This window comes from Sinohyriopsis cumingii, chromosome 16 (assembly GCF_028554795.1).
Source record: "Sinohyriopsis cumingii isolate HCF-2022 chromosome 16, ASM2855479v2, whole genome shotgun sequence".
NCBI lineage: Eukaryota > Metazoa > Mollusca > Bivalvia > Unionida > Unionidae > Sinohyriopsis > Sinohyriopsis cumingii.
Window position 1 is genome coordinate 77,655,345 of NC_142976.1, and position 27,729 is coordinate 77,683,073.

The 27,729-nt window shown below is 35.7% G+C and overlaps 1 protein-coding gene across 1 annotated transcript in view; it reads left to right on the plus strand.

Annotated features, from left to right (window-relative positions):
• LOC149780851 (uncharacterized) overlaps positions 1–27,729 on the plus strand; it is a 172,607-nt gene that overhangs the window by 55,460 nt on the left and 89,418 nt on the right. Inside the window, exons 8-14 of the mRNA XM_089937935.1 lie at positions 2,329–2,528; positions 5,008–5,265; positions 6,312–6,418; positions 11,177–11,395; positions 13,320–13,521; positions 16,849–17,192; positions 23,177–23,459. Of these exons, the coding sequence (XP_089794061.1) occupies positions 2,329–2,528; positions 5,008–5,265; positions 6,312–6,418; positions 11,177–11,395; positions 13,320–13,521; positions 16,849–17,192; positions 23,177–23,459 (1,613 nt within the window). The remainder of the gene's footprint in view (positions 1–2,328; positions 2,529–5,007; positions 5,266–6,311; positions 6,419–11,176; positions 11,396–13,319; positions 13,522–16,848; positions 17,193–23,176; positions 23,460–27,729) is intronic.

A 27,729-nucleotide genomic window follows, 5' to 3' on the forward strand; every position in this document is an offset into this window, starting at 1 on the left:
AAATATCCTTGCTGTCACATCCCCTGCATATATCGTTTAGTCTTTTGTTCCAATCTTCAACAACTTCATTATTAACATCATCTGATTCTCCACTAAGGACAGAACACTTAATATTGTGTCACACTTGAAATCTGTGCAACCATCAGTTACTTGCGGTAAAGTCGTCATATCCCAATTCAACTGACAGAATTGTTGCTTTTTCTTGTCATTCAAATCAGGATACAAACATCTCCTGGCTCAAGCAATCTTCCTTTCTCCGTCCATTTCACCTTCCCACTTCTGCAGAATTGTTCATTATTGTTCACGATATTGTTTATCTGAGTCTTCCCGACATTAGTTTTCTGCAAGGATCCTCAACGACACCCCCCCGTCAGTTGAATTACTTTCACTTTCTCTTCTAAACTGATAATTTTTCTTTTCCTCAATGACATGTTGATCTTTTTGCAGTAAGTTATTCATGTTGCCAACTACATACTGATAAAACAATTTTGTATGCATCTGAACAAATTGCCCTGTGTTTTTAAAGGAAGTGATCTTGTCACGTGATTCATTAGTCACAGTCTGGTACCCTATTGTTTTTATATGTTTCTTTACACTAAGAGAAGCCAAAACGGCTTCGATATGTACCATTAACATCACACAGATTTGACCTCGTGGCCGTTAGGATTCGTAATTTTGACAATTATTGTCAGTAGTAATAGCCACTGATTATCAAAGAGAACAAGCTCAACATCTTACTAAGGGAAGCCATAATGGCTATCAAACCATTTTCCTGCTGACTTGGGTATTGTACATCGATACTGCCACTTCTCAGCTGTTACTACTGTTAAATAATTGTAATCTTAACAATTATCAGTGACTAAACCGGACATCTTACGATAACACAGCAGTAAGGCTAATTGGACGTACCCTTTTGTATGGGTTAAAATTTGAGTCTTTCTCGGTTTTTATGGAATAAATTTGGTTTCTCGTGAGGCATAAATGATATAATATTAACCTTAGCAGTAAATGTACTTTACTCAACACTTCTTTCAGTAACGAAAACCTGACATCGGGATAACAGAAATCGGATTACTTAACACACGTTATGAATAAAATACTGGTTCTGGATACATATTCAAATAAAATGCGGCCGCTTGTGAGGGGTAAATTTTATATTATTGCACTAATATGCTGGCCACTGGTCGCGTTATCCGGGTGGCCTTTCGTGAGGGGTACTTTTGAACACAAACTCGTCGGTGCCAACAGATTCTGGCCATAAGGAGCAGGTGGCCGCTGGTCAGGGGGGCCGTTCAAGAGGGGGACTACTGTCTCATCTAATTTTATGTCTGTAAAACCTTTAAAAGAAAAGAAAACATAAAAGAGAATTTTTTTTTTTAAAAACAGGTAAACAAAGAAGTAGTTAGAAAGCTGCTCTTTTGTATTATTTATTTAATAATTACAAGGGCTTTTTATCCTGTGTTTTTTAAACAAACATAGCCAATTTATTTTTGAATTACAAAACATATGACCACTGCAGTATTATATATGGTTCCTGTTGTTTCAGCATCTACTGGTTAATCATATTCTTGTTATAGCACTGTTCCTGGTGGGATTATAAAATTGTCCTAATAATTAATAAATGTTTAGATTGTAATGTTGTCGACAGGATTCTTGAAGTTAAAGTGTTTCCCATGGCTGATTGGGGGTGACTTGTTCTAGGATACATCCTGTGGTCTTGTACATGTTCATTTTGTCATACTAGATGTTCTTTTGTGTAATTCAGATGTTATGGGAGAGTCTTAAAAAATGAAATGGCTTTTGATTTTACGTTTTCAAAGTCAGTTTGTTGTTGATTCCATTCAGAAACAGTCATGTGAACCTTTAAAAAAATGTTATCCAGTAGAAAGCCTGGAATGGACCTTAAATGTTTAAAAAACAAACAAACTGCAAAGCCTGTAAATATGCTTAAGTGTCATAGCATCAGCATCAGTCATCCATAAAATTCTTTATATTGTCTACTACTCTAAATATGCTTTTCTTGATGAGTGGACATCTTGTTGGAAGAATAAAAAATGCCTTCGAGTGTCATCCTAAGAGATCTTATTTCTAGTTTTTGCAGATTATAGTAACACCACTATGAAACCAGTGATAATTTCTTTTTGCATTTCAGTTTCTGCAACCATTTCAAATGCTGACTGCTTTTGTCTTCTTTCCTCTATGGTCACAACTTTTGCATCTAGAAACAATGAGTTAAAGTGAAATGAGAACCAAGTGGTCAGAGGTCATGGCTTGAGTATGAGGTGTCACTGATTACATAAGAGACCAAGGATCTTTAATTTTTTTCAGATCATTTTCCCAGTCAAAATTACAAGTAGGAATATTAGGCCATCAGACACGTGAGGCAGTTCTCATCTGTTTACACAACTGCCCTCTGCTAGAGGACCTAGCAGAATGGAGTCATTGGAAGCTTGTTTTTGAACCAGAGCATGGCAGACTGAAGGACTTCATACAGAAATATGGAGGCACTAGAACATTAAATTTGGAAGGTAATACACAACTTCTAACATAAATAAATTTCATAAATTTATGAAGAAAATAATGAACAAAAATGGGTCCATATATGAATAATATTTCATTGCAGAGTGGTGTTTTTTTCTCAAGCTCAATTGCCCTTCCATTGACACACTCATCCTCACCATTTATTTTTTAGCTAAATAAAAGGACATTATCACTGTGCTCCTTTATCTCACATGGCTGCCTCAGTGAAGACTTTATTTCTCATGAAGATCCTTAAACATGCTTAACCAATCACTTCAAGCATGAGCACATTTTTCTTTCCATTGTGACCCAATATGGCCTCTCTTGCTGTTTGAATGGATCAACCAAAGTTTATCTTCCAAGCACAGTCACTTTTCTATAGATATAATAGGCATGTTCATTTATGTGTACAAGATTGTTACATTGTGATGTTGATAATGTATTTTTGTTGATGTATACTCACGAAGAACAAAGAAATCTCTGCATAGGCGGCCATGAGTGATAAAGAAGCATAGTGGAATTCAAGGAACCACAAATACTGAAAAAGTTCCTCTAACCATTTCAGATGTCAGCTGTAGAGGTGGAACCCAAGATTAGATTGGCAAAACAGGGCTCAAAATTTAACTTATTTCTTTACCAGTTACTTTTTTTCATGAGTTGAGAATATATCAGCTTTGCAAAATCCTATTAATAATGGCATTTTTTAAAAACCTGTTCTGTATACTCGTCTCTTTAAGGTGGAGGTAAGCTTTTCTTCTACCCCCCACACATACCAAAGAATGTGCATATGTTCATCCTCATTTATTGTTAACTGGTCTTTCTTCCTGGGTCCAAGGGAACTGTTTTAAGTGGGTTTCATAACATCTTCCTCCAGAAAAGGGGACTAAATTGGGACAGATATGTACATTAGTTGTACATTTTTGCTTCAGTGTTTGTATTTAATGTATTTTTCACACTGTCTGCATGCTGTTATAGCTGGAAGCATGACACTTGGGGAAGGGATGCATCTTGATAAGTGCTACCCTTAATTTAAATGAAGTAAGACCTCAATATTGAATAAGTTGTCATGGAAGCCCTTAAAGCAATGTAGATTAGAAAACAGTTTATCCAGTTCTAACTATACACCAGGAAGAATGGCCTCAGTATTGAATAAGTTGTCATGGAAGCCCTTAAAGCAATGCGTGTTAGAAAACAGTTTATCCAGTTCTAACTATACACAAGGAAGAATGACCTCAGTATTGAATAAGTTGTCGTGGATGCCCATAAGCAGGGGTGCACAACCCATGGCCCGCAGGCCGGATCTAGTCCTTAGGGCATATTAAAACAACACAGAAATCTGGCCCCTTTGAACAATAATTATATTAAGAAATTAGTCTTTGTGGCCCTCAAGTGGTCTTAGAAAATGCAATCTGGCCCTTGGACGAAAAAGGTTGTGTTCTCATGCCTCAAAGCAGTGCGTATTAGAAAACAGTTTATCCAGTTCTAACTATACACCGGGAAGTAAGACCTCAGTATTGAATAAGTTGTCATTGAAGCCCTTAATGCAGTGTAGGTTAGAAAACAGTATATCCAGTTCTAACTATATATCAGGATGTATGACCTTATTATTGAATAATTTGTCATGGAAGCCCTAAAGCAATGTAGATCAAGATTACACCCATCAAAGTTTGTCTTTTGGACCATGGAAATGTCATAAACTGTCGGCCTTACCAGACTGAACAGGACAGTGTTTTTTTTCATGGGATAGCTGGGATATGTGGCACAAATATCCGTGGTTGGCTGACCTACTAAAGATACTTGCAGATGACATGTCATGAGAGGAGACTAGTATGTTACTGATTTTATATTAATGAAGATAATATTGGAAAAATATTACCGTATCTGTTAATAAATGGTTGGGTGAGAAAGAGATAATCTGAATACTCTTGAAACATAATGGTTGTGCTCTGACCTTTCAGTAGGTACAGGCGTATGTGTGGTCACACTATTCAAGGTAAACAGTTTACCTCATGGTTTTGAGAAAAAAAACAGTCACAAAGCAAATTTAATTTTACATTTGGAAATACTGCATTTGTATTTTGCTAAATTTATATACTTGTAGAGTTTTACTAATGATTTGTTAAATTTATATACATACAGAGTTTTAATAATGATTTGCAGTATATCACTGGAAAATGTGACACAAAAAAGGTGTAGGAACCTGAAATCTGTTTGCATTTCCACAATTCACATTTTGCAAGAATGCAAGTGGTAAATTTTAATCTTGGAAAATAATTGGTAATGTAAATGGTGGTAGTCGTAGTTGTGTTGCATGTCTTATTGGATGTCATATGCCATGTTGACCATTCTTGCTACTTTTTAATTTTTTGTTGGTAATCAGATTTTTTACTTTCAAAACTTTTAAATGTTCTGATATAAATTGCACAAATGGTATTTATATTTTTTTAGTAAGTCCTTGAATGAAATCTTTTAATTTTTTTTATATAGGTGGAAGAATTGCTATAATAGATATCCTTGCCCTAGAGACTCATCCTGGTCATCTGATCAAATTGACCAATAATGCATCAGAGGAGTTGTTTGCCGAGGCACTTGGACAAAAAAATGTTTTATTGGTGTGTGGTCAGCTGGTGTCACTTGTCGCCACCAAGAAAGGAATCAACAACCTGCCAGTGGCTTTATTAGCCAACCATGTCAAGTCGGCACTGATGCAGATGCACGCTGCTGACCCACAGTGCATGACCCCAGGTATTTGTAATAGGGTCAGAAATTTGGACAATTTCTATTTGCAGCGGAAAGGGGATATATTGGAATCCCACACTAATTTAAATATTCAACTAAAATCCTAGGCAGTTAATATAATATCTTACCTGCTTGCAAAATGTTGAACTTGTTTTGAGCCCCTGGATAAAGGATTTTTGTTCATCTTATAGTATTTTTGTAATAAATCAAATGTCTTATGTTACGAGTGGATTTTGCAATTTACAATCTTATTAAAAGCTAGATTTCTGACATAATGTAGATCTGACTGGTGCAGGTAATATTATAATGACCTTTAGAATTCTTGAGACATTTATTTTGAGCTCCACTGGTCATAAACCAGAAGAGCTTATGTGATGATCTTTCATTCATTATCTGTTGTCTATCATCCATCCATCTTATACCTTGCTGCCATATTGGCCATCTTGAAAATCTTGTTTCTGTTATAAATCCTGAATGGATAGTCATATTGACATGGGGCTTTCACTAGTTGGTCCTAAAAGAAAATCGTGTCAGTCATACATTCATTATAGCTGCCATGGTGGCCATCTAAAAAATCTCGTTAACACTACTCATTCTGAATGGATGGTAATATTTCAATGGGGTTTACATTAAAATACTGCTTAAATGTCTGGTTAGTCCTTCAGGAAAATGGTGTCGATCCTAATGCCAGTATAACTGCCATGGTAAAAATCTCATCACTACTTCTGAACAGATGGTAATATCTATGTGGGTTTTTTACTACAAGGCATATGATGGCTGTTTGGTACTGCAGGAAAATGGTGCTGATCTTGCCTCCAATATGGCTGCCAGATTTTGTTATCATTTCTTCTGCTAAATGGATGACAACAAAAGGTCTGCAGGAAAAAAATATGGTTAATTGGGTAACCAGAACCACACATATTTATTTGACCTTACCAGTAATGATAGTTAAAATGAACAAGAAAAATCACTGTTATCCAATATTTCTGCCATTCTTTACCCCATTGATTCAAAAATCAGTTTAAGTAACAAAATGTTCCTATTTTCATCAGGTGGTCCACCCAGCTCAGCCAGTTCCTCCAGCCATTTTGCTTCACATTTTGTGCTTCAGTGTTTGATGAAGATACCAATTCACATTTGTGTAGCTGTAGCTAATAAGGTAAATATATGTAATTTTTTTATGGTATTCTTCTGTTTGCTAAACCATTCTTTACAGCCCTGCCATAAGGTGGAGCACATTGTATTATGATGTTGTCTGTCCAACTATCCATCCATCTGTTACCAGTTTTGTTCTGAAAAATCATACATATGCAGTTTGTTCATTGTTTACTGATCTTGACCAAACTTTGCGGATGACTTGCACTTGAGGTGAGGAAGAATCAGGAGGTCGGAGTCATTGATTTGACTTCAACCAAAGTTAGGATGTACCTTTATAGTGATAAGACCTTAAATGAGTACACCTTTCTAGTGAATGTCCATCTACTAACTTTGATATCTGAATATAGGTAACTAATTTTTAGTGAGTTGGGCTTGGTTATGTACCCATTGCTAATAGCTAGTTTTTCCTATACCAGAGTGGCTGGTAAGAATAGGCTGCACAGTATATCTTAGAAAATTAAGAAGTGAATTCTACCTCTATAACTTTATAGTTAAATTCATGGTTTGCACACTAATGGGAAATTAGGAAAAGTCAGGACAATAGGTCAATTCCTTACTAGGAAAAGCCATTTAATTTTACAAATATTGATCCAGGTTGAGGAAAGGCAGGGAATTTTCAGGATCCACTTGATAGCAGAAACACTGTGTAATTTTGGCTTTCATGTACTAATCCTGAATTAAATTTATTGAGTTCTTACCGAAATGTTTGGAAGTTGCAGAACTCTTCAGTCGGTGGAGATGCCATTTGTGTTGTTGCTGAAAATATGTTTGTATCTTGAATTGAAGCACTCAGGGGACTGGACAGGTCAAGTACACTGGTTACCCTTTACTGTGCACAGCATTGATAATCTTATGTTGCAGATATGAAGACTAGTCTAGTATCACACTATGCCCACACATCTGCAACATGTAATGTTGGTAAATCTTCGATATAGATTAGTAAAGCTTATCTTCCCCAGATTACCTTTTAATATGTCAAGTTTTAAAAAAATTTATTGTGATTAATATTTCCTTTTTTTTTTTAGTTTGCTTAGGGAACTCGCTGTTAGGCATTATTGTAAAAAGTTAACTAGGACTCGTTCCACTTGCCTTTATGGGACCCCGAGTAGCCAAGTGGTCTAAAGTGCTCACCCTTATGGATCATTTCCATATCACCTCTATCTGCGTGGGTTCGAGTCTTGGGTTCGGCCAATGTGGTTATGTGAGAAAGCTTGCCAGTAGCTTCTTGTGGGTCAGTGGTTTTCCGGGGTTTCCAGTGTTCTTCCTCCACCATTTATACTGGCTGCCATGTATAGCCTATCTTGTGCTGAAAAATGGTGTTAAACCCTACAACAACTACAAGTACAACTTGCCTTTACAGTTAATTTTATCAGGGCCCCGAGTGGCCGAGTGGTCTAAAGCGCTCTCTGTTACGGATCACTGCCATCTCATCTTGGTCTGCGTGGGTTCGAGACTGTGATTCGTCCAATGTGGGTATGTGAGAAAGCTTGCAAGTAGCTTCTTGTGGGTCGGTGGTTCTTCCCGGGTTCTTCCTCCACCATTAATACTGGCTGCCATGCATAGCCTATCGTGCACTGAAAAATGGCGTTAAACCCCACAACAACAACAACAACAACAACATTAATTTTATCATACCTTGCTATTTAGGTAGAAATGTTCCAACTGTTGGGAACCATTCCAGTGGCCTAATGGTTAGAGCATTCGCCTTGGATGCAGGAGGTCATGGGTTCGATCCTGGCCGAGTCATACCAAAGACTTACAAAAATGGTACTAACAGCTGCCTCGCTTGGCACTCAGCATTAAGAGGTTAGTGTTAGGACTTGTTTGCCTGGTGTCAGGATAATGTGACTGTGGGGGACATCATGCTGCATGTCTGCAGCATGATGCCCCACTGTCCAACATCACTATAAACTGCTACACTGCCGACATCGTAGTGACATGACTGAAAAATTGTTAAAGCTATGTTAAAAGTCCAAATCAGCAACTGTTGGGCATTTCTCAGAGCAGAATCTTATGCACTTGGTGTCCTTGAAAACGACTGCATGAAGCATACAATCTATTTTTGTATTGCTTAACACATTAACCCCTGGAGGTTTTTGTCATTTTTGCCTGAAAATCGAGTAGGAAACTTTCAATAACATACTGCCTAGTCGTGTTATAAACATCATTTTTCATTGGCTATTTGACTCACGCATGAGCAGAAGGGTAAAAGTTGGAGGTTTTTTTTCTTTTTTTTTTGCTATACGGGGCCATTATTTTTGTATCGAGACCACTTTTTATTCCAAATGCCCATCTTATGCCCATCTTATCCTACTTTTTGCAAAGGCTCATCTGTCTGTTTGCAGTTCATACCGGTTTGCCTTAGATTTGAGACCAAAAAGTCTAAAATCCGGACACAAAATCGGATTCCAACCACGGGCAAATTTTGGGTAGAATAAAGTCGGGTCCAAAAAATGAGGGTTTTTTATCCATATTTTGTAGTGCAACTAGATATTCCAGATTATTTGGTATCATTGTAGAGCTACGTCTGTCTACCTTTCTATAATACTACCCACTTTGGTGTATCATGCATGACCATGACGCTACAGAACTCGGCAGTAGGCTACAACCTCTTGCCCCATTAAGTCGTCGCTATGGGTTAATGTGTTAACACAGCATATATTAATTATGAGTTACTGTGGACAATTTTGCAGACTTATTGTCATCAAGAACAGTCACTACGGGAACCAGGTTTACTTTTTAGACTGTCTCATGATGAAAACTCGATATTAAAATTTCTTCAAATCATGAAAATATTATGTTTGGATTGAAAATCGCAGGTTTAAATCCCTTTTGGTATCAAGTCTGCATCGGGCTCCAGTTGTCTTTTAGTAATTGTAGCATGGTGAGTAAAGTGATGACAGGGATGAGTATCTGTTGCAATGCACTCCATGGAACAATTGTCCCTCATACTTGCTTCAGTGGATTTTAAAAATAAAAAGCACAAGTCCTTCATTTTGTACAAAGGTATATAATCGTTAAAGGCTTCTTGTCAGAATTTAAGACCAACAATTTCTATATGCTAACTGCATGCATATGCAGTTAAGCAGAGTAAAGTAACATTTTTGTTTTGTAAATTAAAATGGGTTACATGCAAATTTATCAGAATTTCAATAGTTTTCCATGTTTCTAGTGAAATTGCTTTTGATTTGAAAAATGAACACAATAAAAACCCCTTAATGTTTTCCTTTCTGTTCAGAAAGGGTCATAAGCATTTCTTGAAAAATTAAATTTAATACATAAAAAGAAATTAAAAAGACCTGGACAGTTTTGTATGACAAAAATATGTGAACCCTGTCAGTATCTTCGAAATGTGGAATTAAGGTTTCTTTTGTTATGGTCATGTATCAAAATATATGAACAATGCAATGCCTTTTCCATCTGTCAGACCATCTATCCATCTGTTGATCTGTTCTCACACTTTGTAATTACCAGAGGTCTGCATCCCTTGCACATTTTGGGATGCCATATGGTAGGTGAATTGCATGTATATATAGATGAGTCTTTTTGATTTTGCCTTTTTTCAGGTTCAGCTATGATAGAGTTATTGTGTGTTGTGTGATGTAGTTTGGATTTTTAACGTAGCTTTAACAATTTTTCAGTCATATTGCTACGATGTCTGCAGTGTGGCAGTTTACAGTGATGTCTAGCACTGGGGCATCATGCTGTAGACATGTAGCATGATGTCCCACCCAGTCACATTATTCTGACACCAGGCCAACCAGTCCTAACACTAACCTCTTAATGCTGAGCGCCAAGTGAGGCAGCTGTTCGTACCATTTTTGTAAGTCTTTGTTTTGACTTGGTCAGGGATCGAACCCACGACCTCCCACATCCGAGGCGGACTTTCTAACCACTAGGCCACCAGAGCAGTATAGAATTATTGTCCTTTGTTACTTGTAATTGTTATAGATCAAGAGCCATCAAGTATATTCTGGTGCAGTTTGGTGTGTATAGTGTCTCATAGGCCTGGATGTGCCTTTTGTGAGTTTTTTCTCATTACAGTTTTTTTTAAAGAGTTGTCAAAAAAATACATTTCTTTAGCCTGTGATTTGCTTGTAATCAGCATGGCTCAGAAACCATTTGGCATAATCTGATAAATTTGATGTGGACATTATTTCATTGACATAGACATATCTTTTGTGTCTTTTGTCTCGTCTGCTTTATATTGGATATCTCTACATTGGATGTTGCTTGTATCGATGAGCCCTTGAAGGAGCTAAATCTCACACATTGCATGCAATCATCTAAAGGAGTTATGGCCCCTGAAGGCCAGTATTCTCCTAACACTGGTTTAAAACAACGATCCTCTATTTGAAGCCCTGTGGAGCAAATTGTTGTGAGCCAGACTTTGTAATGTACCCATCACTAATAATTCTAGTTTTTTCTCGTATATTTTCAATTAGAACCTACATAATATATATTTTTCTAAATTCTGCCAGTCACTGATGATCTGCATACATGTTAATGATGCAGGGAAGAAGGTGTAGGTCTGAGTGCAGAGTACATTCCATCAGTTTTTGAATTGAGAAAAAGGAGGTAATTGGTGTACCAATAATTGAAGTTTTACTGTAGTAATGAAATGTGTTTGTGAATCATGGATGGCACACAAAAGTAACAGAAACTGACCTAAATGCAAAACTTCCCAAAGTGTTTTGGATACATGCCTTACCACTGTTATGGAGGCAAATAAAAATACAAAATATAATTATACACATAGATATTCCTGGAGCCACTGGGGCAAGTTGTTGGATCCACCAAGTCCAAAGTATTACTAATGGAGTTAAGCAGATCACCCTGGAAACAGAACCGCCTAGAAGAGTTGGGTTGTCTGTTGGGGATAGCAGAATGGATACGTCCTTTGCAGCAGAAATGCGTGATTCCACAGTCACAAATTCAAATACTGCCAGCAGAGATGGAGGAGTTGTTTGAAGAGGAGGTTTGTAATTTTAGATCATTTGGCATATGTTTGTGTTTTTTGTTGTTATAAATGATTTCTGGAACAACATTTAGTTGAACTTAAATAGTGTCACCTCCAAGATTACAGCTGATCCAGGGTGTATTTGAGTGCTTGAGTGAACAATGATGTCATCACTTAGCTATTAGTATATGTATTCAATGCTTTGGTCTTAAACAGCTCAAAATACATAACCTTTGATGGATTGTCAATGTTTAGTGGATATAAAGATTAAATTTACATTTTTTATATAGTAGAACTGTTAGTTTACCATCATTCACTCATCTAAAGATAAATTTCCTTTATAATGTTAATGATGAACAGTGGATTAATTTTGTTTCTTTAGTTAAATAAGAAATTCTGTGGTTTAAAAAAGGTTAATTCTATATGTTAACTTGACACATAAATTAGGTAAGTATGTTTACTTGATACATAAATTAAAAAGATGTTTCCCTGGCACATAAATTAGGTAAATGACACACAAATTAGGTAAATGACACATAAATTCATTAAGTACATTTTCCTGACTCATAAATTAGGCAGACGACACATAATTCAGTATGCATGTTTCCTTGACATAAAGTAGGTAAGCATGTTTCTTTGACACATAAAATTCAGTAAGAATATTTCACTGATGCATTAATTAGGGAAATGACACATACATTCAGTATGTTTCCTTGATACTTAAATTAGGTAAGCATATTTAATTGACACATAAATTAAAAAGATATGTTTCCCTGACAATTAAATTAGGTAAGCATGTATCTTTAACACATAAATTCCGTGAATGTGTTTGTTTGATACATAAATTTGGTAAGTACATTTCCCTGACATAAATTAGGTCAGTGACACACATGTTCAGTAAGTATGTTTCTGTTCTGAATTTAGTCAAACTTGGAACAGGTATTTTATCATCAAGCTCTTCCTTGAGTTTGAGAATGAGCAAGATCCATACATATGAATGATTTGATCTCGCATCTGTTTAGCTAGGCTACTTACACTCTTGGGGCCATATTTCTTAGCAGATTTTGATTAAACTTGGATTGTAGGATTATATGATCAAGATTTTCAGGAGTTGGATGAGGACAAGTTCCACACCTATTCATGAATTGACCTTGCATTTGATTGACTCAGTTTGTTACCACTCCAGAAACTATTTTTTTTTACCTGATTTTGAGTAAACTTGCTAGGTGGACTTAAGTCATGAATATCTTCAGAGTAACTTTTTACTGTTAGCAGCCCAGCAGTGACTTTTTATTGTTAGCAGCCCAGCAGTGATTTTTTATTGTTTTATTGTTAGCAGCCCAGCAGTGACTTTTTATTGTTAGCAGCCCAGCAGTGATTTTTTATTGTTTTATTGTTAGCAGCCCAGCAGTGACTTTTTATTGTTAGCAGCCCAGCAGTGACTTTTTATTGTTAGCAGCGCAGCAGTGATTTTTTATTGTTAGCAGCCCAGAGTGACTTTTTATTGTTAGCAACCCCTGCACATATTAATGGAATTCAGCACAGTTAAAATAGCTCTAAAATTGGATGCAATGTAATCAGTCGTTTCTCTTTAAAAATAGCCATCTTGTTTGTAATTGAAAGGATGAGAAGTAGCCAGTGATATTGACTATTAAAGCTCATAGGTTCAGGTTACACAGGGTTCTTTCCCTTGCAAAAAATTTGTGCAGTCCAGATTATTTAAATAAAAAGTTTAGAAAACAATGTTCATAAATTTCAGCTGAAATTTACCAAAAATGGTATGCTTTAGGGATTAAAATTAATAAGTTGTTATTTATAACTGAGTAAAACTATCAAATATAAATATTGTTAGAGAAAATGTACATTTACAAGCAAGCAATAACTGTATAGTGTTCTAATTAAAAATCAGACTTTCTTGACATACATATATCTATTTTGGCAGGAGATTGTTTATTTTTCTACAAGTGAAGAAGAAACAGATGCTGAGGACTCCAGCAGTGTTGAACTGTCAGACTCGAGTGATGAAGAGCCAGAATTATTAGATCAGAAGGAAACAAGTAATACCCTTGAAGAACATCAGGATGAACAGAGCTCTGAAGTTTTCAACTCAGATGAAAAGGTGGCTCTAGTGAAGGATTCTCAAGGTAAAATTTGCAGAATAAAACAAAATACAGGAAGGCATAATTTTACAATGCTAGCAATGCCATGACATTCTGTACTCTACATCATCATCACAAGTAAATGACCAGACTAGATTTTGAGACCATGACATTAATTTTCCAGTTTTTACTTTCGTAATGTTTGGATTTTTTTAAACAAATATTTTGTTAGTGTGATTAAGACTGAGTTATAAATGAAATTTGATATTCATATTTCTCTGCTTATGGAGATAACCTGATTGAAGTTTATTGAGTATCAGTTTTGTACTTGTTTCTGAATTTCTTAGACCTAAAGTGTTTATAATCTGCCAAATAGCAGAGCATATTTTTATTATGATGTTAATCTATTATCAATTCAGTTTCAGCACACTAATCTTAGTTATCCACCATCAGCAGTTACCGAACTATTTTGGTGGCTTGCTCTTGATGTAATTAATAATTCTTTTTATTTCTGGCTGAAAAAGTCTAAGGTCAAGGGCAATATAATGAAAGGAATATAATATGCAGAATAACACGTCTTGTCTACCTTGTGTTGTTCGCCAACTTTGTTGGTAGCTCATACTTCGTGAAAGGAAGAATGCTGTTGATTTAGGGCTTAAAAGCTCAAGATGAAGGACACCATGACTGAAACAAGATAAATGACTCCAAACTGGAGATGGCTTCCACTTGGTGTAGGGAAGAATCCTATTGATTTCAGTCTCAAAAGGTCTAAGGTCAAGGTTATTCAGACTGAAAGAAGAAAAATAGTTTCTGCACATTAATAAAGTTTTCCATTGTCTGCAGTTACCAAACTTTGTGGTTGGCTTAATACTTGGTGTTTGGAAGAAGGCTAATGATTTTGGATTTGAAAGATGAAAGGTCAAAGTCACTCTAACGGAAATAATTACAATAATGTTTTTCGCACAGTAACATTAGTTCTTCATGACTTACCTCAACCAATTTCATGTGACTTGTTCATGGGTAAGAAGAAAAGTATTGATTTGGGATTGAAAGGTGAAAGCTTTAAGGTCACTGACAGAAAAAGAAAAGTGGTTTCTACAGAGTATGATTAGCTCTACAGCACATACCAGGCCCAAACTTTGTGGATGGTTTGCACTTAGGATAAGGAAGAAGCATAATGGTTTCGGACTCAAAAGGGCAAAGTTCATAGTCATTCTTGTGTTTGCAAAGAAAGATTCACTCATGTACAAAGAGGTTTATTAAACATGCATAGAGGGCTATTAAGCATGGGGACTTTGTGCAGGTGGCTTGCACTTAGCGTAAGGAAGAAGCCTGGCATTAAAGTTCAGTACAAAAGCAGCTGGTTATTTAACATTTGTGAAATTTTTGGGACTTGGACCATTTTAAGCTGTAGAGCAGTCAGCTGATAACATTGCGGCAGGGGGTGCAAGCACATTATCTTTAATGTTTTTAGTTTTTATTTGTTAAAAAAGGTGAAGAAATGAAGATGTTGGCACCATTAATTAAAATTTTCGCTGACTAGATATGCATCAAGATGACACTGATGACATTACCAGCATGACGCACCTGATTGTCAAAGTTTTCTGTCGAACAGGGGCTTGTTAAATATTGTTGAAAATTGGTGACAATCAAATTTCACCAAAGTCTTTGTGATTTAATACCTGTTACCTGATTAAGTTTCAGTATAAAAGTCCCTTTAAAAGTTACTGAGCATTAATTAAATTAATGAAAGATGGAGACCCGACATGACATGATAAGATGTAATGTGATGTGATCTGGCATTCTGGAACAGACTGACATGGATGGCACTGTGTGCTGTAATCTCTATCCCCAACTCCCTCATAGTAATGACAGGAGGCATAAACATTTTTGTTATTTGGAAGGAGTGCAAACAGTTGTCAGAAAAGTGTGACATGTGTGTTTTATCTTGATGAATGTCAGTTTTCTATAAATACATCAGTAACTAACTGTAAAGATCTCATTAGTAAAGAGACCTTGACATCAAAATAATCAGGATGAATGTCAGTTTTCTATAAATACATGAGTAACTAACTAAAGATCTCATTAGTAAAGAGACTGTGAATCAAAATAATCTGGATGAATGTCAGTTTTCTATAAATACATCAGTAACTAACTAAAGATCTCATTAGTAAAGAGACTGTGACATCAAAATAATCAGGATGAATGTCAGTTTTCTATAAATACATCAGTAACTAACTGTAAAGATCTCATTAGTAAAGAGACCGTGACATCAAAATAATCAGGATGAATGTCAGTTTTCTATAAATACATGAGTAACTAACTAAAGATCTCATTAGTAAAAAGACTGTGACATCAAAATAATCAGGATGAATGTCAGTTTTCTATAAATACATCAGTAACTAACTGTAAAGATCTCATTAGTAAAGACACTGTGACATCAAAATAATCAGGATGAATGTCAGTTTTCTATAAATACATGAGTAACTAACTAAAGATCTCATTAGTAAAGAGACTGTGACATCAAAATAATCAGGAAGGAAAGGCTGTTTAACAGATGGAAAGCTAGATGAGGTATTTCAGATCAGAAGAATGCTCCATTGGTGTGATTTTGGAATTAAAATTGTACATTCCATAAAACAAACAAAAATATCTCAAACTTCTTCAGCTGTTTTATAATTGGTACAAATATAAGTCATAAGTGGATGAGCTGATTAGATTTTCACCCCATTACAACATTTTATCAGTTTTGTAGTATTATGCATTTCAAACTTGTTTTAAACTCCTTTACAGAAAACTAAGCAAAGACTAAACGAGGTAGAAAAATCAAATTTTGTAAGCCTATTTGTGTTCAAATTTTGAATGAATTTTTTCGAGTTTGAGGCCATTGCAACAATGATTGTTTTTACATATTTTTTTTAAAAAATCTTAAATTTGGAAAACATTCTTAACATAATTAGGGACAACCAACTTGATTTAGAGGCAAACGAAATTTCATTTGCATGTTTGACATAAATCTTGTTTGCACGGTTAAGCAAAATCCATGTGAGACAGTCATATCAAATTTAGTAGGCATATTTGTGTTTATATTTAGATAACCTGATTAAAATTTGAGGCAGTTAGAACAATTTTCTATTGTTTTTACACATATGTAAACTTAATCTCTTTTAATTACAAAACATTGTTAGCACAATTTAGGGAAACCCACATGAAGTAAGCAAATGAAATTTGATAGGATTATTTGTATGCATATATAGTTGACCTATTTTGTAACTTGTTAAATTGTTTGAACTGAGAGTTGATTGATCTTTTGTGTTTCTTATTTGTTATACAAACACAGATCTAGTTACAGAATTTTTTTCTTCTTTTCAGGCATAACAAAGTATGAATTACTAAGAGGAACAATGACCCCTGGTATGATGGCCCAGGAGAATCAGAGCCTAGGAGAAGAAGAAGAAGGAAAAAAAGAACAGAGTAAAGAGGCAGCAGAGAACCTTGACACAGAAACCGATGGGAGCTCAAGTTTTGTATCTGACATATTTTACAGGAATGAGAATGATGAAGTGGAAGGTGAGGAGTTAGAGAACTTTACAGATGACTCTGAAGAGAAGACAATGAAAGAGGAGGATCACAGCCTCATTCTCATTAACCAGATCAGAAGAGATGAGTTTGGTATAGGTGTAGAACTGAATGAGGATGGGAAAAGGCTCATGCAGGTACTGCCTGCAAATTACTTTGTTTCCTTTTTTTTCTAGCTCACCTACCAATAATGCTAGGTGTTCTTGTAGTATGACACTGCATCCATCATGCATATGGTGTCATCATTTGTAATTTTTTTGTTCATCTGTCAACAGTTGCTTGTTGCCACTGAAGATTCCATCACTTCAATCAAATTTGAATTCCATAATCCTCATCTGATTTCAATCAAACTTGGTAATGTAGGCTTATAGAATCAAAATCTCAGATGAGTTCAACAATGAACAATATCCACATGTATTAATCAGGTGATCTTGTATCTGATTGACAAACCTTGCTACCCCTCTGGAGATCATATTTCCTCCGATTTTAATAAAACTTGGAATATATGCTAATGTCATTAAAATTACAAAATAAGCAAGGTACACAGATACTAATGCATTAACTTTGTTGAGCTTGTTACCAGTCAAGAGGACAGGTTTCTAACCTGATTTTGATCAAACTTGAAATGTATGCTTATTTCATCAAGATCTTAGATAGGTTTAGTAGTGATCAATTCCTATGCATGCAATAAGGTGATCCTGCATTGGATTTGCTGACCTTTTTTAGTACTCTGAAAGACATATTTCTGATACAGCTTAGTTTAAACTTGGAATAAATGTCTGTATTATCAAAATTTCAGATGAACCATGTGATAAGTGCATACTACTAATGAGGTGATATTGGATCTGGATGGCTAAACTTGTTATCTCTCTGGCTGTCTGATAAATCAGCCCCCACATCTGTATTGTTATATTGGTGGTTAGGGATGTCATCTTACCTGTTCATACAATATTGTAGTTATTGTATGCAACACATAAATGTACATATTGATTATTTTAAGACAAGCTCCTTTTTTGCAGCTCTTTGAGTTATGATGTTTATATGATCCCTTTCTTGATTTTGAACAATGTATTTCTGCATCAAATTGATCAAGATTCAAAATAACCTACCTACTGTCACAGTTTTGAATTACTAGGCTATATCAGTGGATAATCCGCTATTTCATCAGTAATGAGTAATTAGTTAGATCAGGGGTGCACAATCTTTTTTGGCCAAGGGCAAGATTGCATTTTCTAAGACCACTCGAGGGCTGCAAACAATAATTTCTTCAATATACTTACTGTTCATGGGCCAGATATCTGTGTTGTTTTAATTTGCTGTGAGGGCCGGATAGAACACATTTGCAGGCTGGCTCTGGCTCTCGCACCAAGGGTTGTGCACCCCTGAGTTAGATGCTACTTCACTTATTCAGAAAGGTTGTTTTAGACATGTTACTATAGCAACTGCTGATTTGTCATGCTTCTGTCATATGATGAAAATCTTTTCATGTAGCTATCATCTAAGTCCAAATTACAAAATGGACAGCTTTGTTTGACAAGGTTCTCATCAGTTTGGGTCACAGTGTAATGTTAATCTGATTATGAAGGAAAGACTGTACATATTAATTATGCTTTTCATCTTCAGAATAAAATTTATCAAAATATAGTAAAGTAGGTAAAATGAACATGATAAAAGGTTTGGAAGATATTTTTTTACTGTATTTGCTGGCCTATAAGACAACACATTTTTACCAGAAAATCTTAGCTTCATCTTATACTCCGAATCGACTTATATATGGATTATGTCATCCAGATCGCTTTATGATATTTTTTGTATTGAAAATCATTCTCCAAGAGTGCAAAAAATAATGTGCAAAAAATATTTTATTTTGGGGAAGAGATCATGTATGAACAAATATAGGATCCCACTGTGAGTATTTTAAACAATTACATGATCATCAGTATTAAAAATTAACATAGATTTAAAAGCTGCATGCATCATTAATGTGCATTGTTTGTAATATGCATTGTTTAAATTTAATTACATATATGTGCGATAGAATTTACAAGTTGGAAGATGAATAACCATAACAAAGACATATTCTTTCACAATTTTCTTCTTGCACCTAATGATCAAATAATTTGTATGCCCCATTGAGAGAAAGAGATACAGACAGACAGATAGATGTCTTCATGATTGTATATCTGTATTCACTTACCTGATGACTGATTTTGCTTATCAATTAATACCACTGCTTAAGTGATTCCTTCTAATTTTTGTTTCCACTTGCATTATTCCTAGAATCACATAGCTTTGTACTGGTATTTAGATGCAGATTAAATGTGCTATGGCTGTATTCAGTCATTCCAAGACAACACCTGTTTGAGGTCAAGACTCTGCAGACCAGATCAAATTAGCAAGGCTACTAATAGGAAAATGAGGCTACCCATGGGTAGTATGAATACTGTACCATATAGTTAAAGGAACTGCCAGGTGGTTACTATCGTAAATTTCTCAGCCAGTGACATTTTTTAACTGGCTGACGGAACCGACAGCAATTTAAAGTACATCTAGCATGAACAAAGATCAAAAACAGTTGCTGCCTAAGTACAGGAAGTACAGTACATGCACCTTCAACAAAATCTGAATTGTTGGGAATGGAGAGGTTGTTATACTTGCAAAGAAAATTGGACAGCATGCAAAATGGTCATTCTTGGGATTTAGCTTCATGGAGATTATATGGATATAACTGTTGTGAATATTTAAACCCTTAAGGAGTATGGTATGTATTTTCATAGTTTACATTTACTGTTTCATTTATTAATGTTTTCTCTCTTTGACAAAAGCTTTAGCAACAGGAGGGCAATAAGTTAAGGAAAAAAAACCAAAAATCCACAAACTGCTGAACTTTCTCTCTCTCTCTTCCTTTCTTTCTTTCCCTCTCCCTCTCTTTCTTTTTTCTTTCCCCCTCTCTCTCTCTGTCTCTGTCTCTGTCTCTCTCTCTCTCTCTCTCATATATCGGACCATATTTGATTTTGATCATGAGGTGCAAAAAGAAAAATGCAGTGGAATACATATGCATCCTTTTCTCTGTATCTCTTCCCATCCCCGCCCCCCGAAAAATGCATTTTAGTATAAATGATGCAATTTCCCTATTGCTGGAAATCCGAAATAGCACACACTGATACTTTTTTTTAATATTTATGAAACCAGAAGTTATTATAATTTAATTCCACACATCATCACAAGTGTTATCCTATCTCTAACTCAATAAATTTTTGGGTCAGTGTCATTATTTGTAGCTAAAAGTACATAATACGTTTAAAATACTTCTTGTGAAATAAATTAGATACTTTTAGTTACATTTAATGATCCTGACTGGAAAGGTCACAGAGTTACAGGTAGGATAAAATTCGCAATGCTGTGTGGAATGAAGTGAAATCCACAATCTGAAGTGTTGATAAGGCCACATCTTATACTCTGCATCAACTTATATAAGGATGAAGGATGGAAAATGTACCAAATTTGCTGATTCGACTTATTCTTCACATCGACTTATAGCCTGGCAAGTATGGTAGGTTATTCTTACAGTACTACATAAACCTGTTTAGTGAAATGGTCAAGTGTCAAGTTATGTATGTTAGGCCCAATTGGGCCTCTTGTTTTGAATAAGTGGTGTGAACAGAATTTTTGACCTTTAAAACAAACGTTTCATGTCTAAGGAGGGTGATGTATTAGTCTTGATGCACTTATGTTGACTGTACTGCAGGTTTTCTAACTTGTACTAATGGCACAGATGTAGTTATAGTAACATTTCAGATGTTAGCACCAGATATTTAAGAATAAGAAAACCAGAGAACAATGTAGGAATTTGAATAGCGTGAAGGACAATTTTATAACAATTTTGTTTTTTAGCAAACCATAAATTGCAACGTATAGGTGACATCATATTATAGCAAGTTATTAATGGATTCAGATATACATTTTTGACAGTAATTGTGTCTGCAGTGCCTCAAAATAATAAAATGTGACTGCTTTATTCCAACATGTGTGAATTATCACACCATAAATAATAAGAGTCACTATTAGCAGTGGCATTACTTCTGTTAAATTTATAAAACAAAACATCAATGGGAAGAATTTAACTATTTTTAAAAATGAAAATCCTCTCCTTTAATTGGTCTTGGAAAGGTACCATTCATCAAATAGTGGCCACAAAAATCTAATCCTGGTTACAAACATTTTAAACCCATCAATTTAGGTAGTCCCTGTTATTTATAAGTTTTTCCTTTGTATAATTTTCACATGAATACAATTTTTGCAGACAATTATGTTCTTGCTAAATCTAATATATTGTGATTCACAGAAGGCAACTTTCCCAAAAGAATTCTTGAAATGATCTTAATAAAAATGTATACATATATCCTTTATATAAAGATGCCCTTCATTCCGGGTTTCACTTTATTGAGTACGGTCTTAAAATAGACCACATGATTTGAATACTTGTTTCTTATTATTAGAATAAGATTGTGTCATATAAACATGATAGTTAGTTCATATTTAATCTCTGCTGTTGCTGAAAATGATATCTACTTATGTATTTCTAGCACTTATTCATACTTGGATTGCTGTTACATATAGATATGAAACTGTTTCTAAACTGCTTGCTGATGACAGTTTTCTAAATGTTTAAGTAACCAAGCTACATTATCAGCAAAATAGTTGATGTCATGTAGTTCTGATTATGGATATCCTAAGCAGTCCCACCCAAACAGTGATAATTTGCTTAAATAAATAAAGACCTGAAGGTAGATGAATGTAATGATGCACTTCAGAAGACAGATTTAGAAAGAAAACTTTATTTCTAATGCTTACCATATATGTGTGTGCATGTGCACTTGCTTGCTTGCTTATAAGTAAAGCCCATTTGCAAATAACATAGACCCTGACATGCCATTGCATAATGTGACAGCAGATTGGGGTCTGTTATTTTTTTCTGCTGATTACTTATAGCAAACTGCATAGACCCTGATATGCTGGTACATAATGCAACAGCAAATTTCGGTTTGTGCAGTTTACTACTTATAACAAACTGCATAGACCCAGATCTGCTGGTACATAATGCAACAGCAAATTTGGGTTTTTGCAGTTTCCTACTGGTCCCTCTTATAATCTTATGTACAGGGTACATTTAAACTAGCTTATCTTTCCACATAACTGTCATATGGAACCATACTGCCATGTACATTTACACTGATTATCTTTAGACAAAGTGGATCCATACTTAAAGGGGATGTTTTAAAATTAAAGACCTCTTCATGTTCAGTACTGAGGATATTCTCTTGTGATTTAGGCTGAGCTACAAGTGTAGCTCTTTATGGGGAATTGGATAGCTAAAAGGAACAAATACTTAATTCAAGTTCACACGGAACCATATGAAAGACTTTAAATAACCAGGCATGTTGGAAAAAAGATGCATCACGTTAGATTTGGTGACTTATTTTCACTTAACATATGCTAAGAATAGGTACTTCATTTGAAGAATGTTCATTGTCCGCAAGTATTTGTATAATAGTGTACTTAATAATAGTTTATTGTCAAGAATGTGGTCATTTAAATAATATACTGGGTGTCCTTGGTCTACATGCTAGAGCAAGGTTCTCGACTCAGGTACAGTGTCTTGTGGTTCTTTTAACTGTAGTGTCAAAAACTTTCTTTGAGAACCATCAAGAACCCTTTTGGATTGAGAACCCACACTACTTCTGAAGCAGAAGTATACCAAAATAAAGATTGGAACATACCAAGCATTGATGGATAATATTTGTGTTGCACGATCAGTTTGAGTTTCCAATGTGAGCATGCTCAGGAACAAGCAAGAACATGTTTTGTGTTTTTGATATTTGGGTGAAATCCCAGGACAGGTAGCCCAAAGATGGCCTCTGTCACTTCAAGTTGGTCTCACACCGCAATGAGTGGTCAGTAGAGATGGTAAATAACAAACAGGCACGTTTTTGTTGTTCACTGTTACGGTGCACTTTATATAGGGTATTAGGTCGATTTTTACCATATGTTGTATTTTGCATTGAAAGGTATTATTTCAGTCTATAGATTTATGAATGAATACTTCTCATTTGTACAATAGGTTCAGCAGGAGAGATTGGGGCGAAGTCTTGACCGTCTGTCCAAGGATCTGTATAGTAAGGACACTCACTTCGTGCTGGAGCTTGTTCAGAATGCAGATGACAATAAATATCCAGATGAAATTTTGTCTGGTGAAAGTGACATCTGTCCATCAGCCAAGTTCATCATTAATGAGAAGAGCATCATAGTGCTGAATAATGAATGTGGCTTTAGTGAAAAGGACATCCGTGCATTATGTGATGTGGGGCGGAGCACAAAGGGTAAACACAAATATGGATACATAGGTAAACAACATTTTTTAAAACACACAATCATTTTTTCTCATTCCTTTTCTTTAGCTAGATATGTGTACCTACATACAGAGCCTAATCTCGTTTATCCAAGATGAATTGATGCCACATAAAAAAATGTCAGAGGTAATTACTGGATAAATGAATTCAGTGTAAGAAATTGTTCTCATTTGTTGCATTGTATAATAAAACATCTGATATGACTGCCACAACAGCTCTTCTGAAAATTTAGTTATTGCTATGCCTCCTGAATGGAAAGTAACATCTTGAAAATGATAGTATCTCTACCCTCTTCCCATGAATGGCTATATCAGCTTGGGGATTTCATCAGTAGACTTATGATACCTAAATGTTTCTAAATGAAAATAGTGCCCATCATTTATCCCGTATGGATGCCATGAGGACTGTTTTAAAAATCAAGTTGTGACTACTCCCCCTGAAATGATGATCATTATGACATGGGCTTTCACCAAGAGACTTTCTAATGATGTCTACTTTGTCCTAAATTAAAATCGTGCCAGTTATCCAGTATGTATACCACAGCAGCTAATTTGAAAATCTTGTTATTGCTGAAGAATATTGGAGATGGTCTCAGCATTCAGCAGATAAAAGGAAGACATGATCTTATCTTGAATTCTTGTAAATTCTTTTCACCCAGAAGAGCTAGGGACTCTCATGTCAGTAGTTACTGTCTATATGATATCGATCATTACTACTGTATTTTCATATGTGTAATTGTATTGGGCAGTAAAACTTCATTTATTGCACACTTACCAGTTTGTCTTGGTAACACGAGATTGTCTACTTCAACAATTTGTTTATTTCTTGTGTGTACTTGTCTGTATTTTCTTCTCTTTTCCAGTAGAGAGATGAAAGTCAGGTGCATGAAGTGTAATGTTCTAAAAGTCATGGAGGACAACCATGGTATGTGCCTGGCCTGCACAAAGTTCTCATCTTCGTATGCTTAGTATGTGCATATTATGGACAGAATGCGTCTGGTTCAAGATCTTTAAATGGCAAATGAACATGAAATTTTATGTATTCATCCAACTTTGGAATCTTTCATTAGCTCTATAGGAGATGTTTCAGTGTTGCTTCCAACCCAAATGAAGCAATGCCTGTGGTGATGTAGACCAACTCCAATCAATGCCATGGCAAGTTATTCCAATCAAGTATTTGAATTGCACATTTTACCAAATGCTTATGAGTGAATTGGATGAAAACAGATTAGTGCCACACTGGGTACAAGTATCTATTCCTGCCTATGCATGGAAGTGGAAATTTTCAAGTTTGGTGTGCAGGGTTACCCACAAATCATGTTTTATCCTCTGTAGACAGTGCCAACTGCCTACCAATTTGTCAAACTCACTGGTCAATCAGTGTGCAGTTTTGTTGGTCATGAATCTGTCATCTTCCAAAGGCTTGCTGACAACATCTCTTGACATTTCCTAAAGCGATGGTGGTCATAGGCCAGGCAGAGTGTACAGTTGGACCAACTCTATCCATGATACCAGTATACATTGAAGCAGCATCATATTTGGAGTCCTCCAGTTTGGACTGGCTAACTGCACCAACTGGCATTTCCCAGTCAGACCATACTGCATGATGGACATGTCTCAGCCAGCACTGATATCATCACCTTGTTCCAGACCTGCCAACTCTTACGATTTTGCTGTAAGTCTTATGAAATTTACCCTTAAATTACAGACTTACGGCATACAAGCAAAAAGTATGGAAAAATGATCATTGCTAACAAATCTGGAAAATTTGTTCATCCTTGTTTGATTTGGATCCGGGTTTTATATTAGAAGTAGTAAAATTGGTCAGAGAACCAGACTAACTTTACAGCAGCATGTCAGACGCTATAAACTGCACATATTTATTCATGCTAAGTGTCTGCATGATCAAACTGTTGATCATCAATTTTTTTTTAAAATGGCGTCCAGCAAACAGTATATATTTAAGACAAAAGGGGAAATAAGCTTCTTGAAAAGTGTTAATAATCAACACAGAAAAATAAAAAGGAATATGCAGATTCTTGTGAATATAAGCTGGAAGGGACACAATTATGTTTATTGGACTTCACGTGCCAATTTGAGTATGACTTATGGCGTGAAATATGATTGCCGTCATCATGTGAAATGGAAAAAAGAATTTCCAAGAATTACATCAAGTTGAGAGATAGCAACAAACCATTGAGCTCCATATGGTTTGGAACTAAAATTTGTGCAACTGTACTAGTGGTAAAAAAAAGTCTACGCGTACTTTACAAATTTTTCAGTTGAACATAATGTTTATTGTCGCGCATTCCGAATACCGAACCTTTAACAGCTGTACAATAACAGTTTATGATATTTTGTTACACCTTACTGAAAAATGGTCTAACTTACGGAAACAAATTGACTGCCTTACTGAGACGGACTAGTCAGGGTTGGCAGGTCTGTTGTTTATGCATGGTGAGACTCTAGCTTCATCATCGCAATATGGAATCATATCCTCGGTTGCAGAGAGTACAGGAGGAATAAAATCTAGTCAGTGACTATTCTGATGCAGTCATGGAAAGGACTAAATTTAGTTTCAGGGCAGTCAAAGATTTGTACAGAATTTTACCTTCGTTGGATTTCCATACATTACCAACATTAAATCTTACCTACAATGTCAGGGCCACAGTGGACATAGATGACAATGACAAACATAGATCCTTCAAAATGTTTCACATAAATTGTACAATTTGCCAAAGTTACTAGGTGTCTCTCTGATAAACTTAGTGACCCTGATAACTAAGGAGTCTACTTTTAAGTGAGTCAGTTGCCTGCAATCATTGATATCAACCACATCAACAAATACATTGTGGTACCAAAGATCAAGATGGAAAAAGCTCATTCAATTAGACATTCCATAAAAAGGGATGAATTTGTGAACAGTCTAGATCTAACCAATGCATATTTTCACTTCCCTATTCATCTAACTGCATGAAAATTCCTTTGGTTTTCCTACCAAGGAATCATAAATCAGTCTTGTGTGCTCACTTTTGGTCTCAATATAAGCCCTTGGGCTTTTACAAGAATTATGAACTGTATCATCACCCTGTACCAGTCAACTTCATCAGCAGTGATGATGGTGTATTTGGATGACATCCTCCAAAACACACAACAAATTCTATTCTGGTGAAGGACAGGAATGATCTCTATGCCCACTTGGTTTTTGAAGTAAACTGAAAATTCAGATCTCAAACCTTCCCACGGGTTTATTCATTTGGGCATGGAGTTTACTATCCATTTCAGATCTCAAACCTTTGCACAGGTTTATTCATTTGGGCATGGAGTTTACTACCCATTTCAGATCTCAAACCATTCCACTGGTTTATTCATTCGGGCATGGAGTTTACTACCCATTTCAGATCTCAAACCTTTCCACAGGTTTATTCATTTGGGTATGGAGTTTACTACCCATTTCAGATCTCAAACCATTCCACTGGTTTATTCATTTGGGCATGGCATGTACTATTCATTTCAGATCTCAAACCATCCCACTGGTTTATTCATTCGGTTATGGAGTTTACTACCCTTTTCAGATCTCAAACCATTCCACTGGTTTATTCATTTGGGCATGGTGTTTACTATCCATTTCAGATCTCAAACTATCCCACTTGTTTATTCATTCGGGCATGGAGTTTACTACCCATTTCAGATCTCAAACCTTTCCACAGGTTTATTTATTTGGGCATGGAGTTTACTACCCATTTCAGATATCAAACCATCCCACTGGTTTATTCATTTGGGCATGGAGTTTACTCACCATTTCAGATCTCAAACCTTCCCACTGGTTTATTCATTTGGGCATGGAGTTTCATATTCATTTCAGATCTCAAACCATCCCACTGGTTTATTCATTTGGGCATGGTGTTTACTATCCATTTCAGATCTCAAACTATCCCACTTGTTTATTCATTCGGGCATGGAGTTTACTACCCATTTCAGATCTCAAACCTTTCCACAGGTTTATTTATTTGGGCATGGAGTTTACTACCCATTTCAGATATCAAACCATCCCACTGGTTTATTCATTTGGGCATGGAGTTTACTCACCATTTCAGATCTCAAACCTTCCCACTGGTTTATTCATTCGGGCATGGAGTTTACTACCCATTTCAGATCTCAAACCTTTCCACAGGTTTATTCATTTGGGTATGGAGTTTACTACCCATTTCAGATCTCAAACCTTCCCACTGGTTTATTCATTTGGGCATGGCATGTACTATTCA